At 46.8% G+C, this 27547-nt stretch overlaps 1 protein-coding gene across 3 annotated transcripts in view; it reads right to left on the bottom strand.

The window, feature by feature from the left end:
• FRMPD1 (FERM and PDZ domain containing 1) overlaps nt 1-27547 on the bottom strand; it is a 62245-nt gene that overhangs the window by 4932 nt on the left and 29766 nt on the right. For all 3 annotated transcript variants that reach the window (XM_084898693.1, XM_084898694.1, XM_084898695.1), the window contains exons 3-14: nt 20942-21099; nt 20006-20108; nt 19004-19049; nt 12975-13082; nt 12250-12345; nt 9991-10116; nt 8237-8356; nt 6230-6366; nt 4602-4728; nt 4382-4477; nt 2410-2592; nt 1319-1466 (exon numbers count right to left, since the gene is read on the bottom strand). In XM_084898693.1, coding sequence (XP_084754819.1) covers nt 1319-1466; nt 2410-2592; nt 4382-4477; nt 4602-4728; nt 6230-6366; nt 8237-8356; nt 9991-10116; nt 12250-12345; nt 12975-13082; nt 19004-19049; nt 20006-20108; nt 20942-21099 — 1448 coding nt within the window. The remainder of the gene's footprint in view (nt 1-1318; nt 1467-2409; nt 2593-4381; nt 4478-4601; nt 4729-6229; nt 6367-8236; nt 8357-9990; nt 10117-12249; nt 12346-12974; nt 13083-19003; nt 19050-20005; nt 20109-20941; nt 21100-27547) is intronic.

Raw genomic sequence — 27547 nt, forward strand, 5'->3', positions numbered from 1 at the left:
TGGCACCCTTCTGAAGCGGGGTCTTGGGGACCCGCTGGTGCCACAGGTGTCAGGAGAGGGACAGCTCCTCCAGCTGCTGGTGCTCCGGAAGGCTCCGTGGAGTGAGGGTGGGGAGTGCTGAACCAGGTCTCCAATCGCTCCTCTACCATAAGCCTGCAGGGGGATCTCTCTAAAGCTCCCTTTTCATCGACACCACACTCTATTTAAGCCCTCGGTCGGCTTCCCCTGCCTACAGGGAAAGGCCTAAGCTCCCCCACAAGAGCTAAGGCCTCCGGAGATGGCCCTGACCCCTCCTGAGCAGCCTGGCCACCCCTCCCCACTCCCATGCTCCAGCCACTGCAGACAGCTTCTCACAGCTCATGATCTTGCCCTCTGTGTCTTCCCTCCATGCCGACCCCTCCCCCGCTCCCGCTTCAAATGGTCTCTCTTTCCTCCTTTGTTTGGCCTACTCTAACCTGTTCTCCGAGATCTATTTCAAATACTGCCCCTGGCCCCAGCTCCTTCTCTGACCCTGCACCTGCCCTGGTAGCAGCAGGCCCTCCTGCCATCTGACCTCCCCGACTTCACTGCCCCACTCTGCCGTGCCTCCCTAAGGCACCCACCCTCGCTTCTAAATGGTGTTAAAGACAAAGTTCACAAATAGCCAAAGCTCATCACTGCCTGATCATTTTACTTTATCTTACTATCTAAGCTCTGGAGATTATATCTTATCCACATGGAGGAAAGACTACAAAGTGACATGCTATTTGGGCATCTCTCCCCATCTCCACACTCAGTGACATCAAGTTGGTAGCTTGAAACCAGCCATGGTGGGAGTGTCTGTACAATGAAAATAGGCAATGGAGAGAGGGAGAGGGAGAGGGTGTGATATTGACTTTTCCCACTTAATTATGCATTCATTGGTTGATTCTTCTATGTGCCCTGACTGGGGATCGAACTCACCACCTTGGTGTATCAGGATGACACTCTAATCAACTGAGCTACCCGGCCAGGGCTGGCCATCTGTACTTTCTGAACAAATAACGGACAGCACCTTTTGGTGGCAAATAAAGACACGATACAATGGATCGTAGAGATGGTTTTAGGAAATTCTACAGGGAATCAGAGACCTTTTATATTTTTAGGGACTCTCAGGTACAAGGAAAGTTTAGGACTTTGGAAAGACCAACTGTTTACAAAGAGATACACGGAGAAGTGGCTCCCATCGACTTAGTGGAAGTCTCAGCTCAACTCCTCTCTCCACCTCCCTTTAGGCCGCCCATACCCCCAGGGCAGTGACACAGGCCCATCCTCCCCGGGGCAAACCTCAGTGCCTCACCTTCCTCCGCAGACACTCGGTGCACCTGCTGCTTGTTCCCCGGCCAGAGGAAGATGGAGGTAACCGGGTCGACAAACAGCCTGTAGTACCCGGCGACCAGGCAGGCCAGGTCCTTGGCACTGTTGGATTCCAGGAGCAAAGTCAGAACCTTGGAAGGCAAAGAGAGCTCTTAAGCCTGTGAAGGGCAAAGGGACAGTCTGCAACCGGACAACAAGACCACCTGGGGCTGATGGGAAATTCCAAGTCACTCCAGCCCTGGTCCCCAGGCAGGCTTCCCATCCTGTAGTGACCCAGGGGTCTTCAAACTACGGCCCTCGGGCCACATGCAGCCCGCAGAGGAGTCTGATCCTGCCCGCCAGGTTTTTTGGGCAGTGAGCGCAGCCAAGGTGTTACAGTAGGAATTAGTAGTTCATATAGTCCGGCCCTCCAGCTCTCTGAGGGACCGTGATCTGGCCCCCACTTTAAAAAGTTTGAGGACCCCTGCTAGTCTCACCTTCAAGACTTGAAGTGAGCAAGTGCATGTGTGGGTTCCTCCCATTGAAACTCCACATGCCTCCTGCCTCTCCGTCTCTGACCCCTGTCCTCGCCTCCCATCCAAACCACCCACCCCACTCTGCTCATTCCCATAAGGGGCCCCTCCAAGACCTGGCCTAGACAAGGAAAAGACGCAAAAGCACACAGAGGAGAGAGAGAGAGGGTGGTGAGAAGAGAGCGCCATCTCTGATCCTGTTGCTATGAAAGCCAAGAAAGGCAGGTCCTCCCAGGGAGGCTCAGGAAGTTCCCTACATCCTTCACCCATTCCGATGGCTGCCACTCACAGCTCTCAGACAGCCCTCCTGGTCCCATCTGGTGTTCCCATCTAAGTTTCTGAACCCATCAGGGAAGCACAAGGTCAGGCTCAGTTTATGCGAAGAAACCTTTCAGGTCCCGCCCGGGGAAATGCACCCTGGTTCCCACTTTCCCTTTGATGGGACAGCAAATGTTGGCCGTTAGACTCTGTACATCCCCACACACATATAAATGACCTTGAAGTAATCACGTTAGCCCCAAATTCCAGAAGCTGGGGTCGGAACCTCTCCCCTGTGGGTTACCTTGATGTCCTGCAGGTACACTTTGACCATGCCCACTTTCTCCGACTCTTCCGTCAGCTCGACGCGGCTGATGTTTGCAAACTCTGCCAATGTGGACATGATGTTGAGTTTGCTATTGATAATTTGGCTAATCCCATACTTGGCTCCAACGAGAAGGGCAACATAGGATTCTCTATCCTGTAACTGCAGAAGGGGCAGAGGAGGAATCAGTTCCCGTGCGCAGCTAGGAAAATACACGGCACACGCAAGACATGACACCTCTCTCTGCAAACGCCAGAGTCTTATTTCAAGTCCCCAACACCACTCCATGGGCTACCAAGGGAGGCAACAGCCCAAACCGGGCCCCTGTGACTTATACTTAATTTAAAGTATAAGTTATCTCTTCAAGACCCTTCACAACAGAGAGCCAAACCAGGCTATTACCTGTTCGGTAGACGCAACCTGTCTCTTCATACCTATGTGCCTATTTCTTTCCTCTTGGAATCCCTTCCCTGCCATCATTACCAACAGAAATCCCGACCTTTCTTGAAAAGCTTCCATCGAAACTTACTGCAAACATCTACAGAAACCATCTGCCTGATCTCTGTCTCCTCAAACCAGAACAGACCCTTTCCTCTGTGCTTTCCCACACTTCCTGTCTGCGTCTCCCATAACACGGAGCTGTGACTTCTTATTGTAATCATTTGTACTCGAATCTCAGATTCCCTGCCAAGTTCCCTGACGACAGACTGTGTTTATCTACAGTGTAACCCCAGTGGCCAGCAAGCACCCTGAGCCAGCTCAGCCTGCTTTCTTTTCCCATCACCAATTATTTCCTTAGACAGGAAAGGTAAAGGGGAGGCTGGGGACAGCTGGGAGAGGGGAAGGATGGCCCTTGGGAAAAGTGGGAAGCTTTCCTTGTATCTTCGAGCCTTCCTGTCTGTGCTCTGGTCTCTCTTCCACCTTTGGGTCATCTACTCATATACAAGACGCCATCTAACTATCTGATTCAAGCATGTCAAACTCAAAGGCCAACACAAGCCAAATAAATGAGGCATGTGGCTGCGGGCCGCGAGTTTGACATGCTTGATCTGATTGCTCTATCTTGCTCTCAAAACAGGGATTCTCTTTTTTCTATCTATATTGTTAAGCCAGCAATCTGATTAAATTGACCCGTCACTGCAAATGACTGAGAGACATACCTAAATCAACTGAAAGAAGATTTGTTAATGTTTTTTAAAAAATCTGTAATTGGCAAATTGTTTGGCTTTGTGCTGGAGAGTTCTGGGGCTGACTGAGTGGTGGGGAGAGTTCCCTTAAGCCTCAGCCCCCATTCCTGATGGCTGATCAGCACACAGCTCTGGGCCTTGGCTCCAAGAAGGAAGCAAGGGGAGGGCCGGGAAACAGAGCAGAGGGCTCCTTTGCTTCTCTTTTCCCTCCTCAGTTCTTCCCTTTTTCTGAATTATCGGGGCCCCAGCCTGGCAGTCAGTCTAACATTCTTATCTTTCCAGTATGATTTCCACGTTTCCCTCTCCACCTTCCTATTCCCAAAGCTCCAGAGTCAACAGCTTACAGTACCCTTCCCTCAGAAGGCCTTTCCTCTACACGGAAATCTGGCCAGATCCAATCTTCCTGCCTTTCCTTACCCCCTTCCCTTCCATTCTTGACCCGAAGCTGGCAGTGGTACCCTCTGTCTTCACACCCCACAGCAATCGCCCTGTGTGTCTCTCGTGGCTCTGCTTTGTCTTGTGGCTCCTTTGTTCGATCATTGGAAGGTAGAAATCACGTCAGCTCTGCCTCCCCCAGCACCTACCAGAGGGCTAGCACCAAGCAAGGCCCAACGAACACTCCCAACGGCATGATTTTTAGTTTCCCAAACAAATTCTACACATGACAGAGTTTTCAAAAAATTTAGGCCACAGGAGTCACTGATCTTCAGAGGACTTCTAAGGTCCCTCATAAGCGTGGGATCCCACAGTTCTCGAACACGTACCATTAAAGTAACATTAAAGATTTTCCCGCCATATGTCTTGAGTTCCCCAAGGATCTGTAGATAATTTAAACGTAGCTGGGCAGCGGAAATAAGTTGCTTAAATAGAAGAAGAAGAAGAAGAAAAAAAGATGTAAGTTATTCACTTGCTCAAATAAAGGCCATGTTGAAGATGCAGTCCCCAGACAGCTGGGTGGGTCGGCCAGGGCTAGGGCTCTGTTACCTTCTGTCGGGGTTCCAGCAAGTTCTGGTTCCTCTTCATGTGGAAGCTGATGGCTTTCTTGATGTCTTTGCCTTTCATGTTTCGGAGTAGCGTTGGCGAGATGAAGTTCTCTATCCCCCAGTCTTTCCTGCCAGGAGACATTGGAGACGAGGAGGCCCGTGTTTACAGTGAACTTGGTGGCTCTGACGAACGGCATAATTACATTGGGTTCAGCACTTAGTGTTCTCAGAACACTGCAACCGAGCCTCTTCCTCAACAGAAGATACATTCACATGTACATCTATGTGTGTATAAGTAGATATAAATATATAGAAATATCTTATGTGTTTTACTATAAGTTATATATTAATATATTCTTACTAGAGGCCTGGTACACAAAATTCGTACACGGGTAGGGTCCCTAGGCCTGACTGGTAATCAGGGTCAATCTGTGGGGTGACTTGTGAGGTGATTGGGGGACCCCCACTGGCATCCACCTTGGCCGACCTGGCGCTGCCCCCTCACTGGCCCTGCTTCTTCCCCTTTCCCCTCTCCCCCGGCTGGTTGGTCACATCAATCAGGGCCCTACTGGCACCTGCCTTGGCTGGCCTGGGGCCTGCATTGAGCGCTTGCCCCCTGGTGGTCAGTGAGCATCATAGCAACCGGTCGCTCTATCAGTCATTCCACAGTTTGGCTGATTTACATATTAGGCTCTTATTATATAGGATATTTTATGTAAGTACACAATATATGTCTATAAATATGTTTATACATATATATTTCTTACCCAACACATACACAAAAGCCACAACCATTGGGGAAAACCCCACTGATCTCTCTGGGAGCTCACTGCACTTGGTGCAGTGTGATATTCTGTTAGTTAGAGCAGGAGACCTTGATCCTTTTTCACTACAATGTACATGACATATAATGACCGAGCGTGTATCACACACTCTCAGGGCAGCACATAGCCCCTGCGAGTCCCCAAGGTCGTGCTTCAGAATGGTGCTAGCCTAACAGCCTCAAAAGCTCCAACAAACTAGTTAAAGGTACAGATTCTCAGGTCCCGCTCTCTAGAGATTTGACCCACCCCATTAGGGACAGAGCCCTGGATCTGTTTTAATTTTTAAATGTGACTCTCATTTGACTTTGATGCCAGATAGGACAGCAGAGCTGAGGTTTGGTGAGGGTGTTAGCAAACCTGGGTGACACCGCCAAGAGCAAATGTGAAGCGAAGGATTAGGTGGTGTTGGGATCCCAGGATCTGAAACTTCCTTAGTCAGAATATAATGCCACGTGATTGGTTCACACATTAATTTTCAAGGCATTCCTGCCCTTATCAGAGCTTTTCATTGAAGTTATCAAAAGACTTCCCTTTGTGTTCTCCCAGGAACTCACAAAGGGATCCTGTGTCGCTCTATCTGGACTTGGCTTCGGCCCCAGAGGGAGCAGCCAGATTCTGACATGTTGGGGAGCCCGGCTGGGTGGGAGAGGGTGGAGAGGAAATTGGATAGAAAGACAAGGGACAGAAGGCTAGGCAGGTGACTATCAGCTTTCTATGGAATCTGGCCGTTCTGGCCAGGGGCCAGCCAGATGATCCACCCAGCACAGCTGCTGCTGCTGGGTCTCCGACGTGCCCCGCCACTCACTCTATGTACTTCAGAGAGATCTTCTGCGGCTGGGCGCACGCGTAGATCCGCTCCTGGATGTGCAGGGCCGCCAGTCTGAGCGCAGAGCTGCACTTCATTTCCACGGCAAAGCGCTCCTGCAGCACGTCGCTGCAGCTCTGGAAGAGATCGATCAGGGGAAGTGGGAACCGGGAGCAGGGGAACCGTGCTCCTCGTTCTCTCGAGCAAAAGGCAGGGGGACCAGGAGCTCAGCGTTGAGACCTGGCTCTGCCTGTGCGTGGCTGTGTGACCTTGGTTAAGTTAGTAAGACTCTCGGAGCATTGCTGTTCTCCCCGTTGCTAAATGGGGATAGTGAACCCTTTGCACTCCGAACCATTCTGGACATTGGCTACCAGCTACTCGACGCTACTTTGCGGCGGAAACGTGCGTTGAAATAACTCAATTCCCCGTAATCACTAATAAACTGCAATGTCCCCTGAGAGGGGACATCTGAGTGATATGCTAGAATTCCGATGTCCCCTGAGAGGGGACAGCGGAGTGCAAAGGGTGAAGTCTACCTTAGGTGGTTTCTGTGGGGTTTAAGTTAGATAATGCGTCTGAAAGCAGGGATGAGGGGCACAGCATTATGCAAAAATAAAGTATTGGGCTGAAACCGGATTGGCTCAGTGGATAGAGCGTCAGCCTGCGGATTGAAAGATCCCGGGTTCGATTCCGGTCAAGAGCATGTATCTTGGTTGCAGGCAAATCCCCAGTAGGGGGTGTGCAGGAGGCAGCTGATGGATGATTCTCTCTCATCGATATTTCTAATTCTCTATCCCTCTCTCTTCCTCTCTGTAAAAAAATCAATAAAATATATTTTAAAAAATAAAAATAAAGTATTGGGTTTAAAAAAATGTTTTATTGATTTTTTTACAGAGAGGAAGAGAGAGGGATAGAGAGTAAAAAACATCCATCAGCTGCCTCCTGCACACCCCCCACTGGGGATGTGCTGACAACTAAGGTACATGCCCTTGACTGGAATGGAACCTGGGACCTTTGATCTGCAGGCCAATGCTCTCTATCCACTGAGCCAAACCGGTTAGGGCAGTATTATTGTTATTAGTTGCTACCATCGTTTCTGTAAGACTTTGCGCAAATCAATCCACCTAGTTTGAGTTATCTCAAATATTGATGCCTCCCAAATGATTCTTTTTCATCAGAATAAAAATGTCAGAGTAAATTTTACCTGTGAGGGTAGAGTAAGGGGAGCAAAAGGCTACAGGGACCAAGGCAGCTATTTTTGGCGTCACCCCTAAATGGGTGACCCACACAAAGCATGTGACCCTGCCAAGACTCAGTTTCATCATTTGTAAAAGAAAGCGATGAAGCACTAAAGCCTCTTTTAGCAATAAAAACCGTAACTCTAAGGATCTTAAATGGCATTAGGAAATGTAGCATCTACATTGAGGACAGCCCAAATTTCATTAATACATCCCTAATCTCCTAAGATCGCAGCTCAGGGATGGAAAAAGGAACTGTAAGGGATACTCGGGCCCATTCTCCTTCAGATAAAGATGATCTTCACCAGGGAATTGCTTAATTGCCTCGAGCTCATGTTCAAAATAACCCAATCTCTAGGCCCATCTAAGCAAAATAAGCCAGGCAGAGAAAGACAAATACCATATGACCTCACTAGGATTTGGAATCTAATGAACAAAATAAAGTGATGAACAAAATAGAAGCAGAGGCATGGGATACACTGAACAGACCGACAGAGGTCAGAGGGGAAGGGAGGTTGGGGGGACTGGTTAAAGGAAGGTGAAGGGATTAGCTAGTGAACATATATGCATAGCCCATGGACACAAACTACAGTGTGGTGAAGGCCTGGGGATGGGGGCGGGGACGTGTGGAGGCGGGCACAGGGGGGCGAGGGAAATAGGGGACACCTGCAACAGTGTCGACAATAAACATTTACAGTAATTAAAAACAACACCCAATTCCATCTCTGAGAAGGACCACTGTTGCTATAGGAAGCGCAGACCCAGTCACCTGCAGGTAGAGGTATTCAAAGGCCACGGGGTCTTCTTTCAGGAGGTCCAGGGGGTCCTTGGGAACAAAACACACCCTGAAGAGGCAGCGGTAGTCTTGTAACTCTTCCTTTTCTACCACCTGCGATGGGGAAGGGAGATACCATTAATCTTAGCTGCCTTTGTTCTTGCAGTTATTCCACACACACACACACAAAAAAAAAAAAAAACCTAAAAAAAAAAAAAAGAAAAAAAAAAAGACAATGAAAGACAGTTCCCAGAGATTTCAATTTAGTGTTTCCCAAGGCAGTGCAGGCCTTTGCTCCTAATTTGGCTTTCCCAGGAGTATAAAATGTAAAAGGCTCAAAAGAGTCAAGTTTCCCACTGACTCCGTTAACCTCGACCAGGAGTTTGACCGGCAGGCAGGACAGACCCCACCATGCAAAAATTCATGCACAGGGCCTCTAAAATATGTATACACTGAGTGGCCAGATGATTATGCGTTCAGAGATCATAATCATCTGGCCACTCAGTGTATAGTATACATGTTCCTATTCATGCTTTCTTTCCCACAAATAATAGAATAGTCTACATTATATAAATTCTGTACCTTTTCCCCCCACTTAAACTATCTTAGGGATTTAATGTGTTCCTCTCTTCCAATGCCAATAGAACAGAAATGACTTTTTAAAAGCGTGTGCGAGCACCAGTAATGGGAGGCGGGTGAGCAGAGTCAGACGCCACCTGCAATGAGGAACGCTGAGAGCGGCTTCCACGAGGCCCTGCCCTGCTCGTGCTATTGCCCTGCTTAAAAAGCCCCTCCTTTTCCAACTGTGGAAATCCTACTCATCTTTGTAAGAGCACACACTCAACAAGGATTTGTTGAACTGACTGTGTTGGCTTTAAAAAGTTGGTGCAGCAAACACGGAATGGCCAGAAGACTGAGTGGTGCGGAGGGATTTTTGTTCTGTCCGGCCCTCAGGGACCAGCACGGGGGTGGGTCTCACAGAAAGGGCTCAGACACAGCAACAAATGCTCCCCTCACATCCCAGAGGCCGCAGGCTCAGGGGAAGATCATCAGAGCCGAAGCAAAAGATGGGGCTCTATTGGCTGTTTTCTTAAGTAAGTCACCTTGCCTCTCTAAGCCTGTTTCCACATCTGCAAAACGGGGCCTCAAGCGAAAATTGGGCCTGGCTCTAGTCCTGTTACCTCCAGGCGAAGTGACCCTGTGCCCTCATGGCACAAGCAAGGGCATCAAACCTGCCCATGTGCTGAGCCCTGTGCCCCAAGGTCCTGGCTGAGGCGCGCAGCTGCCCAGGCCAGATCTCACCAGGAGCAGGGGCAGAGGCAGGGGCAGGGGCAGGAACAGAAGCAGGAGGAGCAGGAGCAGGGGCAGGGGCAGGGGCAGGGGCAGGGGCAGAGGCAGGAGCAGGGGCAGGGGCAGGGGCAGGGGCAGGGGCAGGGCCAGGGCCAGGGCAGGACCAGGGGCAGGGGAAGGAGCAGGGCCAGGGGCAGGGCCAGGAGCAGGGCCAGGAGCAGGGGCAGGGCCGGGGCAGGGGCAGGGGCAGGGGCAGGGGCAGGGGCAGGACCAGGGGCAGGGGCAGGGGAAGGAGCAGGGCCAGGGGCAGGGCCAGGAGCAGGGCCAGGGCCAGGGGCAGGGCCGGGGCAGGGGCAGGACCAGGGGCAGGGCCGGGGCAGGGCCGGGGCAGGGGCAGGGGCCGGGGCAGGGGCAGGGGCAGGGGCAGGGGCAGGGGCAGGGGCGGGGGCAGGACGTACCTGCTGGATGAGCTCCTCCTCATGCAGCAGGTGCAGCCGGGAGACGTTGTACTGCTCCTCCAGGACCAGCGCGAAGTACTCGGTGCACCGGATTGACAGCTTCTCCTTCACCGTGAGGATGATGTCCTGCCACACAGAGAGGCAAGGGGTCGCCTCAGCGCAGGCACAGGACAGGGAGACTTCCCTGGCCTCTCTCTGCTCCTGGTGCAGCCGGGGAGAGAGGGCTCCCTGGGCCCGCGGCCAATGCAGGCAGCTGAATGCTGACAGGCCACACGTGAGACTTCTCACGCCCCTCCCGGCCCTGCACCCCCTCCGCGGGCCACCCAGACAGAACCCAGCACCCACCCGCCCTGCAGCTGTGAGAAATAACCAGACGCTTCAAAACAGAACCTGCTTTCTCCCGGAGAACGGGAAGACAGTGGTGCCTGTGTAGAGTTGCCGACAGGATGGGACAATTCATAGTGTGGCCCTGGAGTGGCCAAGCCACAGCGGGCCCTGGCCACCACCCGGTCTCTGCTGCCTCGAGGCATCCACATATGCTGTCCCCACTGCCCGCCACCCTCTCCCGTTTCTCTCCCCCGGGCTGTCTCTCTCCTCAGAGAGGCCTCTCTGGTCGCCGTATCTAAACCTGACTGCCCTGCCACCTTCTGTCCTGCTTATTTCCCCTCATCGCTATGTAATATTATGTTCTTCAACCTGAGCTCTGTTCTTTAGTGAGAGACAGCATATTAAAATTAAGTGAATGGTTTCTACAACTAGACTACCACTTACTAGCTGTGTGTCCCGGGATAAATGTTTACTCTCTTCATGCCTCATTCTTTTTTTCTCTCTCTCTTTGTTTTGTCTGTAAAATGATAACCATGTTAACATTTATCTCACAGGGTTGATGTTTGCATTAATTTCCCATAGAGGGCACGTAGAACAGTACCTGGCAGATGACACGTGTTGAACACACACTAGATTTGGTTTCTTGCTTATTGCCTCTCAACCCCTTGAACTCGCTGAGAACACAATACCCCACACGGGGCAGTGCTGGTCTGACCGGCTCTCTGCATCCGTTCGTGTGACTCCCTGAGGCGGATGTGCACCCTCCGCCCCCAGCCCCCCACAGCCCCATTCCCACCGGCCTTGCTGAATGCTTCGTTGCCCTTCAAAGCTCAGCTCAGGTCCAGCTTCTTTCCCAAGCCTTCTCTGAGGTCCTGACCGGATGGAATTGGTGGCACGTTTACCCCTGCACAGAGCACTTCCTTGTCCCTCGCTTTACAGCCCTTGTTTCATCCTGCCCTCGGCCCCTGGGAGCTCCTTGAATGTCCTTGCTCCCTCAGGTAGGCTGTAAGCTCCTGCAACATGGTGCCCACCTTTACCTCATCCTCTACCCCACCCTCTGCCCAGGGCATCTTGTAGGGGAACTTGTTAAATGTAAGTGAAAGTGACTTCAACTCAGAACAGGATGGGCAGAAGCCTGGGCCTGCCCTGACATCTGGGTTTTATATATATTATTGATTTTTTTATAAAGAGGAAGGGAGCCCAAACGGGTTTGGCTCAATGGATAGAGCGTCGGCCTGCGGACTCCAGGGTCCCGGGTTCGATTCCAGTCAAGGGCATGTACCTGAGTTTCGGGCACGTCCCCAGTAGGGGGTGTGGAAGAGACAGCCGATCAATGTTACTCTCTCATCGATGTTTCTGGCTTTCTATCCCTCTCCCTTCCTCTCTGTAAAAAATCAATAAAATATATTAAAAAAAAAAAAAAAAAAAAAAAAAAACAAAGAGGAAGGGAGAGGAATATAGAGCTAGAAACATCAATGAGAAACATTGACCAGCTGCCTCTGCACACCCCCTACTGGGGACGTGCCCGAAACCAATGTACATGCCCTTGACCAGAATCGAACCTGGGACCTTTCCGTCTGCAGGCCAACGCTCTATCCACTGAGTCAAACCGGTTTCGGCTCATCTGGGTTTTTAGCTGCTTTGTCTTTTGGGTGGCAAGTGGGAGAGTCACATACAACAGGCAGGGAAGTGGTTAAGGGTGAAAGGAGTCCCTTCACCTCTCTGAGCCCCGATTTCCGCCCCTGAAAGATGGTGCTGAGATCCGGCTGGGTGGCTGCGCAGCTGAACCAGATAACACGGTGCTTGGCGTCGTGTAGGTGCCCAGACTCTGGTGGTTGTGAGGCCACCAAGGCAGCCGCAGGGCAAGATGCGGGGGGTCCTAGGAGCCAGCAAAGTCTTGCTGGGCAAGAGATTCAAGTTTACCCTTAATACCTTCACAGTGGTGTCCGCTTCGAACTTGAAAGCTTTGGTCTGTCCGTTCTCCAGGTACAGCTTGAGCACGTTGGGCATGCACAGCAGAGAGTTTCCCTGGGAAACACAGGGGAGGGATGAAACCAGCCCTTCCTGCCTCCGGCCCTGCCTGGTGCGGAGGACAGGGTTCTCCCTCCCCTCCTCCTCATGCCGCGGGTGATTCCTGCATCTGGAGATCCTCCAATGGGCGAGGCCCGTGCCACAGAGACGGGCGCGGTGTGTTCAGGACAGAGCCACAAGGGCCGTGAGACACGAGAGACGGTGGGGCACACGGATAGCATTGCGCCAGAAGCATCAGCTGACCCCTCACTGCGGGCTGCCATCCTTAGGGGATGCAGTTTAAGAAGTCAGATGACAAGCATGTACACTGTCCCAAACTGTGCCTGGTGAGGCTGGAGTGAAACCCTTGAGACACCACTTCCCTCTCCACCCACTCCCCCCGCACCCCCGTTTCACTACAGTATTCCCTGTAGGGAAGCATCACCAAAGGGCAGAGGGTTGTTCTCTGCCTCCATCATTCATCTCAACCATCACCCCATACTTTCAGGGTCACCTAAGGAACGCCATTCTCGAAGGCTTCCTCTGCATCCTCTCCAGGCTGTGGGACTCCGGAGTCTTGGGCCGCTGGGGGCCAGCAGGCAGCTCACAGCCCGCGCAGAGCACTCCCGTGCCCTCCCCCGACGCACCTGGCTCTGGGCGCTGACCAGCACTTCCTCAGCGAAGTGCACCTTCACCGGGTTGGTCTTCAGCCGGGCTCTCTTCTCCTCCGTCAGGAAGGAGGACTTGGGGACTCCCTGCAAAACAGGAGCATGACACATCTCAGAGCAGGACTTTCATAAAAGCCACGCACATCTTCTCGTTCTTAAAAACAAAAACCCTGACAACTGCTGAGGATTCAATGAACCCCCGTACAGGAGGATGGCATTCCATTCGAGTTTTCCTTTCATAAAATCTAGGGACCCTAATGCACACAATGTTCTTATGTGTCTGAGAATGGTCAACTATTCAATACAGAAACGACTATGGTCTGATGAAGAGCAAGAGAACTGGCCTGTGAATAAGGGGACCTCAATCACAATTCAAGCTCTGCTACTCAGCAGTGGTGAGAACTATCTCTAACACAAATTCTTTTTAAAAAAAATATATTTTTCATTGATTTTTTTGCAGAGAGGAAGGGAGAGAGATAGAGTTAGAAACACCAATCAGCTGCCTCCTGCACACCCCCCACCGGGGATGTGCCCACAACCAACCAAGGTACATGCCCTTGACCGGAATCGAACTGGAACCTTTCAGTCCACAGGCCAATGCTCTATCCCCTGAGCTAAACCGGTTTGGGCTCAAACACAAATTCTTAAGGAAGAAAACCAGTTTGGTGTGACTGTGACTGTGTGTGTGTGTTTGTGTGTAAAACAAGACAAAATAAAATAACTCTGTGTTGACCGTCTTTGGCCTCCAGTCTCCCCTCCAGCACAATGGGGGGAGTTGGACCAGACAGACCACCTCCAGGGTTCCCTGAAGCTCTCACCCCTGTGATTTACCCTTGGCCCTCTCTGCTTTTCTCATCTTTTGGTTGGTATCTATTATCCCCAGAGGTAAAAAGTCCTCATAGGTTGGTATGAGTATGTGGTGAAGCCTTTGTCTTAGACCATATCAGACTGAATTGTAACACTTACGATAAACAGCAACTTACATGATCTAGACCAATAGGATGTGATCTTCTTGGGTGAAATCATGATATGCTATTTCCCAGCCTGAAATCCCATTTCCTTCGCCTGGAAAATCCTCTAGGACAGCCTCTAGAATGTTTACACATGACAGAGTCCCAGGATGGAGCTCTGGACCACATTCTGTGTAGCTGAGGGAAGAGACAGGGAACAGCAGTCGGGGAAACTGCTGGAAACAAGGCTCAGATGTCAATAGACCAACGCCATAAACACAGGAAGAGAGCGCATGGCCCTGAAGTATTAATGCAAGCAGATGAATAATATCTCAGGGCAACGAGAACTTTGGTGTGACAGAGTTCATGACTATGATTCAGTAATTTGAATATAGAGTTTGTTGTGTGTTTTTGTTTTGTTTTGTTTTTTTAAGTTCCATAGATGCTAAGGGGGAAATAGCAATATTTCCAGAGAAGAGGTACACCCTCAACTGAAGAAATTACTTAACCTTTATTTGCTTTGTTTTTCAAACAGAATGATTTTCAAATCAGAAGAGATAGAAGGGATAAAGGAAAGAAAATTACAACCCAAAATTAGCAATGAGACTACCACACTGCTTTGAATATATTCAAGACTCCTATCCCAGTGACTATAAGGGGCTGATGGACCTATTAAATGCATCGATCAGCATCATCCACAGAACAGAAATGGAAGAAATATTAAGAAACTAAAAATGGTTAAGTATCAAATTTCCCAGAAAATGAATATGGAAGATTCAAGAAAAACACATATTAGTAAGCTTGTTAATTCTTGGCAAAATCCAAGACAAGAGATGGTCAGAGAGCTTTCAGACATTGATCGTTAAAAACCAACATGGAGTTACCAAAAACAAGTCAGAGCTAATCAAGGTCATGTTTCTTTTGAGGATAGGATTCCAGATTAGTAGGCCAGGGTCCTGTGGACACAGTAGTATTCCTCCATTCTTGCAAAATATTTGATAAGTTCTCCTATAATCCCCCTGTGGAGAAGGCCAGATGCAGAGCCATTAGGTGGATTCAAAGCTAGCTGACTTATCCGCAAACTTATTCTGATTTCTAATGAAGCAACTCAAGCTCCCTTTGGCTCAATCTTTGTCAATGTTGAGCAACGCCTTAGATGAAGTCAGAGAAATGGGACTTCCCAAGCCTGTGAATGACATGGAGCTGCAAGGTGTCATCAGATCTCAGACAGAAAAAAAATTGGGAGGAAAGGTAAAGAAACTAGGAATTTAAAAAAGGGTATAACGGAATCTGAGGACCAGGGGCAGCTATGGGTCAAAGGCCAGGCAATCATCAAGAACAAATATAAGAGGGTGGAGGCGGGCAGGGCTGTCAAGAGTTGAAGAGAACAAAGAATAGAGAGGGATCAACCATCACCACCTTAAAATCTCAAGGGAATGAGAAATTAGGGGCAGAACCAGGAGAGATGCAGAAAGAAAAGGAGTCTGTGGAGGCAACTGCTATTCTTTCTCACCCTCGGGAAAGCAATCCTGCAAGAGTCAGAGCCAGAGCTGGATCAGGATAAAGAAAACCCACCGGCTGGAGAATGGAAGAAGGGGAGGAGACTTGGGAAGAGGTCCCTTGACAGGAAGGGAGAATGATTCTAGCTGATGACTGTACAAATAAGCCACAACTCCCTGACTGTAAAATATCGGCATGCCAGAACAGTAGGCCAAAGCAATGCGAAGTGTGGCACTGAGGATCAAAAATATCAATTGCAGAATATATGATGGGGGGTGGGGGACGGGCTGAGAAGCTATTCATTGGAAAAGCAACTCAGTTTTGGGTCAACCACAAGTTTCACCCAAGCCAAGAACATGATGGGGCCTGCTGAAATGTTAACCCAATCTTGAGCTTCACTAGTATTCTTGGTACATGCTGGAACTTCACCCCCTGTTCCCTGCGGTACTCATAAAGGTTGACCGTAGATGGTGCCATTCCTTTCTGGGTGCCATCATTTGGGAGGGTCACCACAAAACTGGAATCTGTCCAGAAAGTTATCAGAGGAGTGAGAACTCAGAGAAACATACCATATAACGAAGAAATGATTGGGGAAGAGATAGCCACGCTTCCAAACCTTTGAAGAGCTACGTCATACAAGGCTGACTTGCTCTGAGCCAGGACTAGGTGGTGGGAGACACAGGGAAGAAGGGCTTCTCTTCCATGAGGGATCATCCAACCATGAAACTAGCTGCTTTGAAAAAACATGCTCCCTGTCATGAAAGCCCAACTCACACCTTAGTGTCAACTCGGCTACCTGTTACCTCGGCATCTCAAGCCACCCACTTGAGCCGTCGGCTATTAAAAAGAGACCATTTAAAGGCTAAGACCATTTAAAGGCCATTATTCTAAGTTCTCCCTGGGTTCTAAATTAATCCATCAGAGAGAAGCAGACCTAAGCTGATGAAAACTCTATGTGCATGTTTTTGCAGAACTAAGAGTTAATGCTTAAAAGGGAACTGGAGGGACAAGTTGGAAAATATGTCTTTATCTTTATGCAATTCCGCCCGCCACCCTGCCCTGGGTTTGCCAATGTCATTTTATGACAACGGCATGGTTTTAGGAGGTAGAAGCGCATAGTGCTAATGACTGCGGGTTCTGGAGTCTAACTACCTGGAGAATAACCTAGCTCCATTGATTTCTTCACATGAGTCCATGGGCGTGTGAAGCCCCAATGTTCTCATTTGTAAAAGAGGGGAAGGGGCTTACAAATTTTTCTGCCTTGTAGGATTTTTTTTTTTGGTAAAAAAATAAATCAGACATTAAATATTAGTGTTAATATTATTACAATATATAAATAACTCACATAAATGCAGATCTACACGATTGAACCAAAACATTTTCCCCCGTAACATTCTATGCACTAGAGAAGCAGTAACTGGCATATCAACTTCCGATCTTACCATTCCTAATCAATTTAAAGTTATTTGAGGGCCCTAAGAATCTACTCTGCCAAAGAGGAGCGTTCCTTGCTAAAGCAAGACATATGATCATTTGTCTTATGATCGAAAAAGCTCTGCTGAGAGGAGGAGGCTAGACAATGTTCAGAGCATTTCTGGGAGGCACCGCGGGGCGCCGGCAAAGGTAATTTCAGGGTTCCTTGCAGGACCTGCTGAGCACAGCAGTCACACTCCCCTTTTCTGGGACCCCTGTAGGAGTCTCAGGAGTGGTGGTGGAATATGTTTTCCTCTCCCTGTATTTTTGATTTTTTAAAGGATGTAACTATATGCCGTTTCCCTCTCTCCTTACTTTACAAGAGTTATTTTTTCACTTTCATTTCTTGGAAATAGAGAAGAAAAATAACCACCTAATTAAGATTAAGATACTCTCTATTGAGATGATAATCAGCTAAATAAAAAGAACCTCTTAACACCTGCACAGCCATTTATTGTGATTAGCTTTCATTATACAGTACATTAATATGAGAAAAGCCAATGTATTAATAATAATCTTCCCATCAAGGAACAGGGTATGTATCTCCTTTTATAGAAAATAATTTTTAAACCATCCTTCAGTAATATTTTAGTTTTCTTCAGACAGGACCCACATGTTTCTTTTCCCTTAAGTTTTCCCATTTTCTTACAGTCTCCCTTAAAGAACTAGCCCTTGGATTTATTTATTAACTTTACAATTTTTCTGTTTTCTAGTGCATCATTTAAATTTAAATTTTTATAATTTTCTTTATTCTGCTTTATGTTTGTTTTATTTGTCTTTTCTTTCAACTACTTTTCCCCCCTATATTTTTATTGATTTCAGAGTGGAAAAGATAGGGAGAGAGAGATAGAAACATTAATGATGAGAGAGAATCATCAATTAGTCACCTCTTGCACATCCCACACTGGGGATTAAGCCTGCAACCTGGGCATGTGACCTCCTGGTTCATGGGTTGACACTCAATCACTGAGCCATACTGTCTGGGCTCAGCTTCTTTCACTGAATACTTATTTGACCTACATCCTTATTAAATAAAATTATTTAAGGCTATTTATTAATTCTACTCTGAGTATAGTTTCAGCTGCATATAAATTATAAGAAGAAGAAATCTAATTTTTAATTATTTTCTAACTAGCCTATAGGCTGTCCCAAAAAATGCTTGCACACTTTAACAGCTGATAGCTCAGTTTTGAAAGTGAAATGTATTTTCATAAACACTGCCTTTACAATTATTCAAAGTGTGTGTGTATACATTTTTTGGGACACCCTATATAATGGTAGTTTTGCTTTTCTATTTGACTCCATCTTTACATAGGACATAGCATTTTTATTTCCAAATGGGTTGATAGTTTGAATTAGTTTTTGACTATTATTTATTTCTATTGTATTGTATTCTGGAAAAAGAAACTATAGAGTTCCTTATTTGGGGAATTTGTTGAGTGTTCTTGGTAGCCTGGTATGTGGTCAATTATATTAGATCATTAAATACATTATTAAAGTTCTCTATGCCCCTATTTATTTTTTGTCTTTATGTGGCCAAAGTCTCTCAGAATGAGAATTCTATTTCAATGTTTCCTCCTTGGAGGTGTTCTCTTATAATCTGTTATATACTCTCCCCTCATGTCACACAGGAAGGGCCCCTTGATGAGCTAGTTCAGGATGGCTGTTTCCTCCCTGGGCATCATCGACGCCACGCCTTGGCCTGTGGTGGACCTCAGAGCTGATAAAATACTTTCACGTCCAACACCTCGTCTGGCCCTCCGAACAACCCATTGGCATGGCCGTTACTGTCCTCACCACTGTTTTACCAAAACTACATCTAAAATGAAATGACTTGCCTGAAGTCATTCCACTCACGTCTGTCTTGAGACCCCTCGCTTGGTGCCCTTTCCTTCGTTCCACTCTGTGTAATCACAGGCCTGTCTCCTCAGCTGGACGTCGAGTGCGTGAAGCCTGGACCCACACCTGTTTCCTCCACAACACGGGTGCATGGACGATCCGTCTCCCCTGTTTATCCTCTGAGGGATATCTCACAGGGGAATGAGAAGGGGGAAACTAACACACAGGACATAGAAAGAGACTTACCGACATGCAGCGAACAACTGTTATTGAAAGAGAATCTTCAGCTTCCCTGAAAATAAAAACACACAAAAAAATTTTGTTACTCTGGGTGATGTGTGTGTGTGTGTGTGTGTGTGTGTGTGTGTGTGTGTGGTAAAAAAGACTGGCAGAATTACAGAGCAGCTGCTCTCTCCTCAGCCTCTTTGGCTCAGGAAAATTGAGAAGGACACTGAGGAAAGCAGTGATCTGCAAGGGAATGAACAGCGTGCCCCTTGAGGGGATCTTCAGATACCTGCCTCTACCGCCTAGTCTATGCCTACAGCCACTGAATTAAGTCACGTAGACTTAATTTAGTCTGTAATGATGATGAATTCATCCAGTTGCTGTGACCATTAGCTAGGTTTATGTTCAAATTTTTTTTTCTAAGAGAGAACATAGCAGCAACGCAGGTATTTTAGGTTGCTATATCGGAAAACGCAGTGCCAACATAGCCACTCGTTCAGCTGAGCACCCCCTGTGTGCCTGGTCTCAAGGAGATCGTGTGTAGGCGGAAAGTGAGGCATTTCCACAAATCTCAGTGACACCAGGTAGAAGGTGGTAGGTGCCGTATCAATGGAAGTACATATACACCAATCAGGCTGTGTCTGCAATAACATTTAAGAAGAGGTATCAAAAGGGTTAAAGAAGAACAGAGAGACTGGGGATCAATTCAGTCCAATCATTGGCATCTACTACAACCCTACAAATTCTTAAAGGGTAGGGCCTATGTATTATTCATCTTTACATTCCCCGCAGTATCCAGCACAGTGTCGTGGCCATAGTGAAGGTTTGACAAATAGCACCCTGTGCCTCTCAATTGCTTCAGTCGGCAGATGAAAGAGAGTCGATTGTAAACAAAATGGAATTCTAAAGTGAAGCTGTTGTTGCCCCTCTACAGGATGCAGGGTCCTACGGACATCATCCCTCTCATCCGCCGCTGCTCTGTGACAATCCGTGCGACTTTGGGTGACGGAAGACATTTTGTACCTCAGAATATCCACTGCTCGCTCATAGGAGAGGTCTTCCACCGGCTCGTTGTTCACCTGGAGGATCTGATCGCCGGGGAAAAGCTTGCCGTGAGCACAGCCCCCTGTTAGACAGAAAAGGGGTAACTGAGGCTGGCCCTGGAGCACCCACACCCGAATGGCAGCCTGGTCCAGCCCCCAGGGCACTGGCTCACCCCTCCCCCACCCTGATCCCCCGGACAGCCTCAGGCCCAGGCGGATCTCCGTTTTCCCGTTTACAAATCATGGATGGTGTCCCTGCCACCCATCATCTTCAAGGGATGACGGGAGACTGTCCTTGGAGAGACGACCAGCAGGACTCCCTGATCAACGGAGCCGGCCAGTAAGTCTACTACATTCATTTCTAAAGAACTGTGCATGTGTGAACCGCAATGAACAGGTTTTAGCTAACGCCAGATCTCACATCAACACACAGCTGGAGTGCGAAAGCAAACAGTCAACATTTCCAGCCTGCTCCTCTTCACCGTGGTACAGCCTGTATTTTATGAAGACTCGAGTGAAGAGAAATCAATAATTTCTATTACGGTCGGACCAGAAACTGTCCCCAGCCTGGAGGGTTCAAAGAGGAGCACTGGTGCATCCAAATACTGCCCCCGCCCCTGAGACTGGCCGGGGAGCGGAGGGTGGGCAGAGCCCCCTGCTTGAGGCCAGCGGGAGTCAGGGGTTCAGATCAGCAAGTGCACTTGAGGCTTCTCCCCTCCTTCCCAGCACCAGAGGAAGGTGCAAACGCCCGAGAGAGAATCAGGTCAGAATTAGGCCAGAATTGGACGTGCCCTTTCTAGCTTCCTGGGGAAGCATTTTCTGCATTGTGTTACAGGATAGAGAGGCGGGAAGAGAACCAGGGCTTTTCTGCCCCCAGGAAGCCAAACTCCTTTCCAATTTCCCAGCCGGCGCCTACCTGGTGTGACGGCCACCACTGTGAGGGGAAGGCTCTCGGAAATATGAAATCCATAGTCCTGCAGGAGGGCGTCTTTGTCTATTTTTACTGTGTGTCTCACAGGGATGAGGGTCTGGGTTGGGATCCCAGGGGACCCATCAGCTGCAGCAACTTTAGCCCTGGAAGAGAAGGAGAATATAAAGAGAGAGAGAGACAGGGGGTCCTAAGGGGTGGCTACACGCCGGGTCAGCCCTCGCATCCGGGAGGAGGACGATGCAGAGCTGAGTGGACAGCACTCCCTGGACAGAGATAAGACACAAACACCTGGAGATACACTGAGGAGCACCGTGTCTTGAACTGCTCTGGGCGCTCAGAGGGGAGAGCAGCTTTAACGTGGTGGGGATAAGGAGGGATAAGGAATCAGGGAAGCATTTGCCTCCTGGAAGAGGGGATGTTTGAAAGATGTTGAGGGTCTACCCTCACGGCCCAGATCCTGGCATAGTACCTGCTGCTGAGCGGGCGGGTGGGGGAGTGGGTGGGTGAATGGTCAGGCATTCAAAGCAGAAGGCACCGCCTGAGCGGAGGCACAGGGAGGAAACACATGGACCGCACGCAGGACTGAGGAGCTGTTTGGTTTGGGTGTCTGATGATGCCTACCTACTTCACACCGTGTCTCTGGTGATTCTTTCACCTGTTTTGCTTTTTGATGGATTTTGCTCCCCTTTCAACTTTGTAACTGGGTTACGGAGCAGCTGCTCTCTCCTCGGCCTCCGTGGCCCAGGAATGTGGAGAGGACAGCATTTCCGATATGAAGCCCCCGACAATGAAGACTTTCTCCATATTAATTTTTAAAAGCATATGTGCTCTCTATATACCTAAAGTCAGGTGTCAGTTGAAAATTGTGTTTTCTATCTCTCAAAACCACAAAGTGCGTTACAAACGACGGTTTACTGGATTGTAGCAAATGATTTTTCTCCTTCTACGAGTCCGTGGTTCTTTCTGGGGAAGGTCCAATTGTGATGGGGTGAGGTGTTTATTGCCACTATAAACTACAGAAAGATGGAGAAGGAACAGCTCCTCGGGCCTCTGCAGTTAAGGTCCATCCTTCATTCTCATCCATTTCCCCAGCCCTGTCAGGAACTCTGACTAATGCAATAGGACCCCACTTAGCTGGGAATCCCTCTCTGTCATTTATCATGATCTCCTATTTCAACAAGGACCAGGAAACAGGAAAAACAGTCTCGTGGAGCCAAAACGGCATGGGACAAGTCCAAGGGCAGAGCCTCCTGCACATTCTCCATCCGGGAGCTCCTTGGACAGCAGGCGTAGGCTGACTGAATAGAGGGCGACCTGACTCACACAGCTTAAAACAAAGAGAAGATTTCTCCTAGGTGAGCACAGGGGTAGTACTGAGGAGTGTCAGCAGATAGACCTAATGAGAGGGAAGAAATAGAAAGCTGTGAAAATTTGTACAGAATAAAACCCGTAGCTATTCCTGATTTTTTTAAAAAAATGCCTTAAAGCTATGAAAGGGTCCTTCTAAATATAACGAATAACATAGTACACTGAAAGCCAAAAATCAACACCTATATTCCTTTAAAAAAGAAACAGGAAGGATGCCTCAGACGCTACTCCTATTTCAAGTAGCGGGAGGAATGCTTGTAATAGTGTTCACAGAAGGAAAAACAGTACGAGGCACAATAAGCAGAGGAAATGGAAAAGGACCACTTTTTTTTTTTGTCTTTAAACAGATGATGATATACACCTAGAAAATGACCAACAGAGAGTTGCTAGTGCTAAAAACATAAGTTTGGTGAAGCTGCACGATAAAAACACAACCACAAGAAGCATTCAACAAATTCATTAAAAACAGGTTAGTTGGAAAAACAACAACAAAACAGGTTAGTTGAATGAGTATCAGGGGGTAGTCAGTCTGAATGAGCTGATGCAATAGAGGGCGACACAAGTAATTGGACGAAGTTATGCTGGATTCCAAGCTAGTCTCCCTGGAGTTCCTCAAGTGCATTGGCCTTTGCACAAGCTCTTCCCTCTGCCTAGAATCCACCCCTCCCCAACATGCACACTCTCTACAGATCCCCCCAACACACCTGGCCAGGCATTTACCTGCCCAACTCCTACTCTGTCCTCTGGTTTTGGCAGAAAAATCTGCTCCCTCCACCCCCTGCCGCTGCTGAACACGCCCATGGAAACTGTACAACATACTTGTAATGACCAGTGTGAAGTCTCTTGTTCAACTACAGTTCATATGGCAAAAACTATGTCTTTCTCGTCCCAGGTCCTGAATTCAATGCGAGGCATAGCGTAAGGCTTGGTAAAGGTTTGGAGAACAGAAGGAGAAAACAAACCTCATCACCTGGTTATAAATAGAATCCATTTTGATGCTTTCCCAGTGGGTAGGCTTATCGGACTTGTCCATTTGGAAGGAGGCTCTCCTCAACAATAGGAGACAAACGAACCCCCACTGTGTTGACCAATCCCTAGACACTGCCAGGAGCTTTGGCCCAAAGTCTGGATGTGACATTTTCCCTGAAGGCCACGTTTCAGCTTTTGTTTGGAAAGGGATTGCTTAAAGAACATGACCAAACCATGGCCTCTCCTCACAAAAAAATAAAATAAAATAAAATTCTATATCTGACGGGGAGCTGAAGAAAACGGTCTCTTTAGCAAAAGTTTCTTCTGATGCACTTTATAAATGTCAAACTAAGGACTGGTTACCCAAAAACCTATGCCTGCTGCCCCCCACCCCGCACCCCCCTGCTGAAAATGCCCGTGGAAACTGTGCTTCCCTTTTTGAAATGTACAACTATTTGCAATGACCAGTGTGAAGTCTCTTGTTTGATATAGTTCGTAGAGCAAAAATGGTCTTTCTTGTCCTATGTGCTGATTCAATGCTAGGCATAGAGTAAGGCTTGATAAATGTTTGGAGAACAGGAGAGAAAAAAAAAAAAGAACACACCAATTTATCACATGGTTAAATAGGATCAATTTTGATGCTATCTAATAGTTTCAAATCATAAATCCAAAATCATTCCTCTGATATTACATTGGAACTGAAATAAGACCTGTGGTTACACTAATGGAATTCCTGTCCTATAATGGAATCTAGCCTAAGGTAGAACCAGAAAAAAAAAATGTTAAATTTATCATGAAAATAGTCTCCTGTAGACCAACTCCATATTTTATGGGCTATCAGTTCATATTGAGCTGATCAATAAAACAAAAAAGGAAAAATACCAGATTATGCTTCAAATACTCTCTAGCTTTTTAATATGCTTTTTATATTTTACCTCTATGTTGTAACAATAAAGAATTCATCTTTGAGTACCAGCAGAATGTGGAGAAACTATTTCGAATCTCTGTTTAAACACTCTATCTATAGTATGTTCAGCGTAAGTGATTTAAAAACTGAAGTCTGGCAATCTAAAGTTTATTCAAGGAGAGAATAAATAGGGGTAGCAGCACCCTCTACCAGAAAGAAATGTGGTACTATGCTGTGGCCGTGACAGTTCCGAGGGGATCACCGACCGTATGCATTGTGAGTACAGTGCTATCAGGCAAAGGCCTACAGTTGAGAGGAGGAGAAATCATCCCGTTATTACTTTTAAAAGGGGATTCGGGAGACAATGGCAACTCTGCACATGCAGTGCAGGAGCCTCTCAGCCTATCTCCTTGAATCTTTCCACTTTGCCCATGGGTCCAAATGCAATAAAAATTGGTACCATTATTAGGATACTAGAAAGTCAAATAAGGCCATCCCTATAATCAGCAAACAGACAATGGTGGTATTGAGAAGGTCAATCTGGAAACAAATAGCAAGGGCAGAGACACTAAGTTGCCACGGTACATGTGTGTGCACACGTATGGCTGTTTGTGTGCTCATGTGCACAGGCATGTGTGTTCATTCGTAATAGGACTCAAGATGAAAGAAATCATCTTATTCAGAACCTGAGGATAAAACCAAGCACCAAGAAGATATCAAGTTGCATTAAGCTCTTGGTTTCTTTATAATCTCAATCTATAAAACTAACATTTCCAGATTAAGCATAAGAAAATTCAGTAAATCTTATGCTGAATTGTTTTTAATAATATATTCTAAAGTTCACGTGGAAAAATAGGCATGTAAAAGCAAAAAGCTAAAAGCAAAGAGTAATAAAAGTCTCATTTAATAGATAATAAATGTAAATTAGTTTAATATGGGTGTGTGATACCAGGCTATTAGATCAATGGAACAGAAGAACTAGCCTAGAAAGAGATCCAGTCTACCACTCACAGACACAGGGATTTCCTTGATGATAAAAAAGGGGTCATACATCAGCACAGAAAGGAAAGATCCACTCACAGTTAATGGTAAGTCAAACTACTTGCTACTTTGGAATAAATCAAATTAGATCTTCATCTCCTAGTCTATACTAAAATAAACTCCATATAAAATAATTAAATAGAAAATATTTTAACTATTAAGTTCAAATATTAACCTAATTTAATTAATTATTGGATGATGATTTTCTAAGCTTAGAATCAAGCCAAGAAATTGTAAAGAAAATACCATTTAACTACATAAAAAACAAAATTTTTGCAGGAGAGGAAAAATTGGTATAATTAAGGAAGTAAGTATACTATAACTCTCATTTTATCACTTCTACAGTTATAGAAAGCTGTTAAGATGACAATGAAATTCAAAGCAAAATGCTTTCAAATTAGTTTATGATTTAGTCACTATGCTGCAGCTTTTGCTAAGTAGTCTGCATCGCACTGTTTATAGAGAAATTCAAAACATGTCACAGAGACAATGTGGGGGGTTAGCTACTTCTAAAACAGCACTGATACAGTCAATGTTATTTTTACATTGGAATGTGATGTTACGTAATGAGAGAGTAGTCATCTTCATCATATCTGAATAATTTTGCATCTGAATAATTTTGTATCAGATATGAAGATGACTACTCTCTCATTACGTAACTTCACATTTCAATATAAAAATAATATTTACCATATCAGTGCTCTTTCAGAAATAGCTAACCCCCCAAATAGTCTCTCATTCAAATTGAGTACCACCATCTGAATTTGACTAATAAATAGCCTTCCCCTCAAAATTAATTTTAAATTTAAGCAATCAAAGCAACTTTGGAAGTTGACATTCTTCCCCAGAAAAGCACCGTTTTTGGATGCATTCTAAAGTTCTAACATTACCCAGGCTGATAAAAGTTATCAATTTGTTTAGTGAGTTTTGGAAATGAACACAGTCATTTTCAACTAATTTGTTCCCAGAGGATTCAATTATACCCTGACATAAGGTCTAAAATTCATGGGGGGAAATGGCAATTACAAGTAAAGTACAACCATCTGAAAGAATGGGAGATTGTTAAAGCCTGAAACAACAACAGGATTGCTACAAGACACGTGCAAACATATATGGCTGCAGATGAACTGTTTCCTTTTTCTGGACTTTAAAAAAAAAGTTTCAAGGTAATTTTAAATTTCTTGCCCTGGCTATCAGGAAACTCAGAGTCAATTTTTGTATTCAAATGTAAATCCTATTTCTAATTGGTTTACCATTTTTTCTACCAAACTTATTACCAAATTCCAGGGAAATTGCAAAAATGGCAATTATCCACCCCCAAACTTAGCTTTTCAGTTCTTAAAAAAAAAATTTTTTTTTAATCTTTACCCAAGGACATGTTCACTAATAAGAGAGAGAGAGAGAGAGAGAGAGAGAGAGAGAGAGAGAGAGAGAGAGAGAGATTGGTTGCCTCCAATACATGCTTCGACCAGGCATAGAACCCAAAACCTAGGTATGTGCCCTGACTGGGAATTGAACCCGCCACCTTTTGGTGTATGGGGACAATGTCCCAACCAACTGAGCCAGGGCAGCTTTTCAGTTCTTGCTCATCATGTAGTCCTAGGACACTAAAAACCCATACTGTGTTGAAGGTGCAGGATTAGAGATGAGAAGCAATTTAAATAAGGCTACTTGTGGTTTATCCCGGAAACACAGAAATTGTCTTCCATGGACAGTGCTATGAACCTGTCCCTCTTTTCCTTCTCTTTCTCAAGCACTTGGCAAACAAAACTTCCTAGACACGTGGAAAGATGCTCAGTATCATTAGCCATCGGGAAAATACAGGTCAAAACCACAAGGAGAGCTGGAACTGGTTTGGCTCAGTGAATAGAACGTCAGTCTGCGGACTAAAAGGTTCCAGGTTCGGTTCCAGTCAAGGGCATGTACATTGGTTGCGGGCACATCTCCAATAGGAGGTGTGCAGAAGGCAGCTGGTCGATGTTTCTCTCTCATCCATGTTTCTAGCTCTCTATCCCTCTCCCTTTCTCTCTGTAAAAAAAAAATCAATAAAAAATAAAAAATAAAAAAATAAAAACACAAGGAGATGCCACTTGACACCCACCAGGACTGCTACAATAAAAAAGACAAGTGTTGGCAAAGATGTGGAGACATTGAAACCATGCTATTCAGCTGGTGTGAATGTAAAATGGCATAGCTGCTTTGGAAAACAGTATGGCAATTCCTCAAAAGGTTAAACATTGAGTTTCTCTATGACCTAGTTGTTCTACTCTTAAATATTTACCCCAGAGAAATTAAAACATGTTTAA

The sequence above is a fragment of the Pipistrellus hanaki genome (genome assembly GCF_964339955.1).
Source record: "Pipistrellus hanaki genome assembly, chromosome: 11".
Taxonomy (NCBI): Eukaryota; Metazoa; Chordata; class Mammalia; order Chiroptera; family Vespertilionidae; genus Pipistrellus; species Pipistrellus hanaki.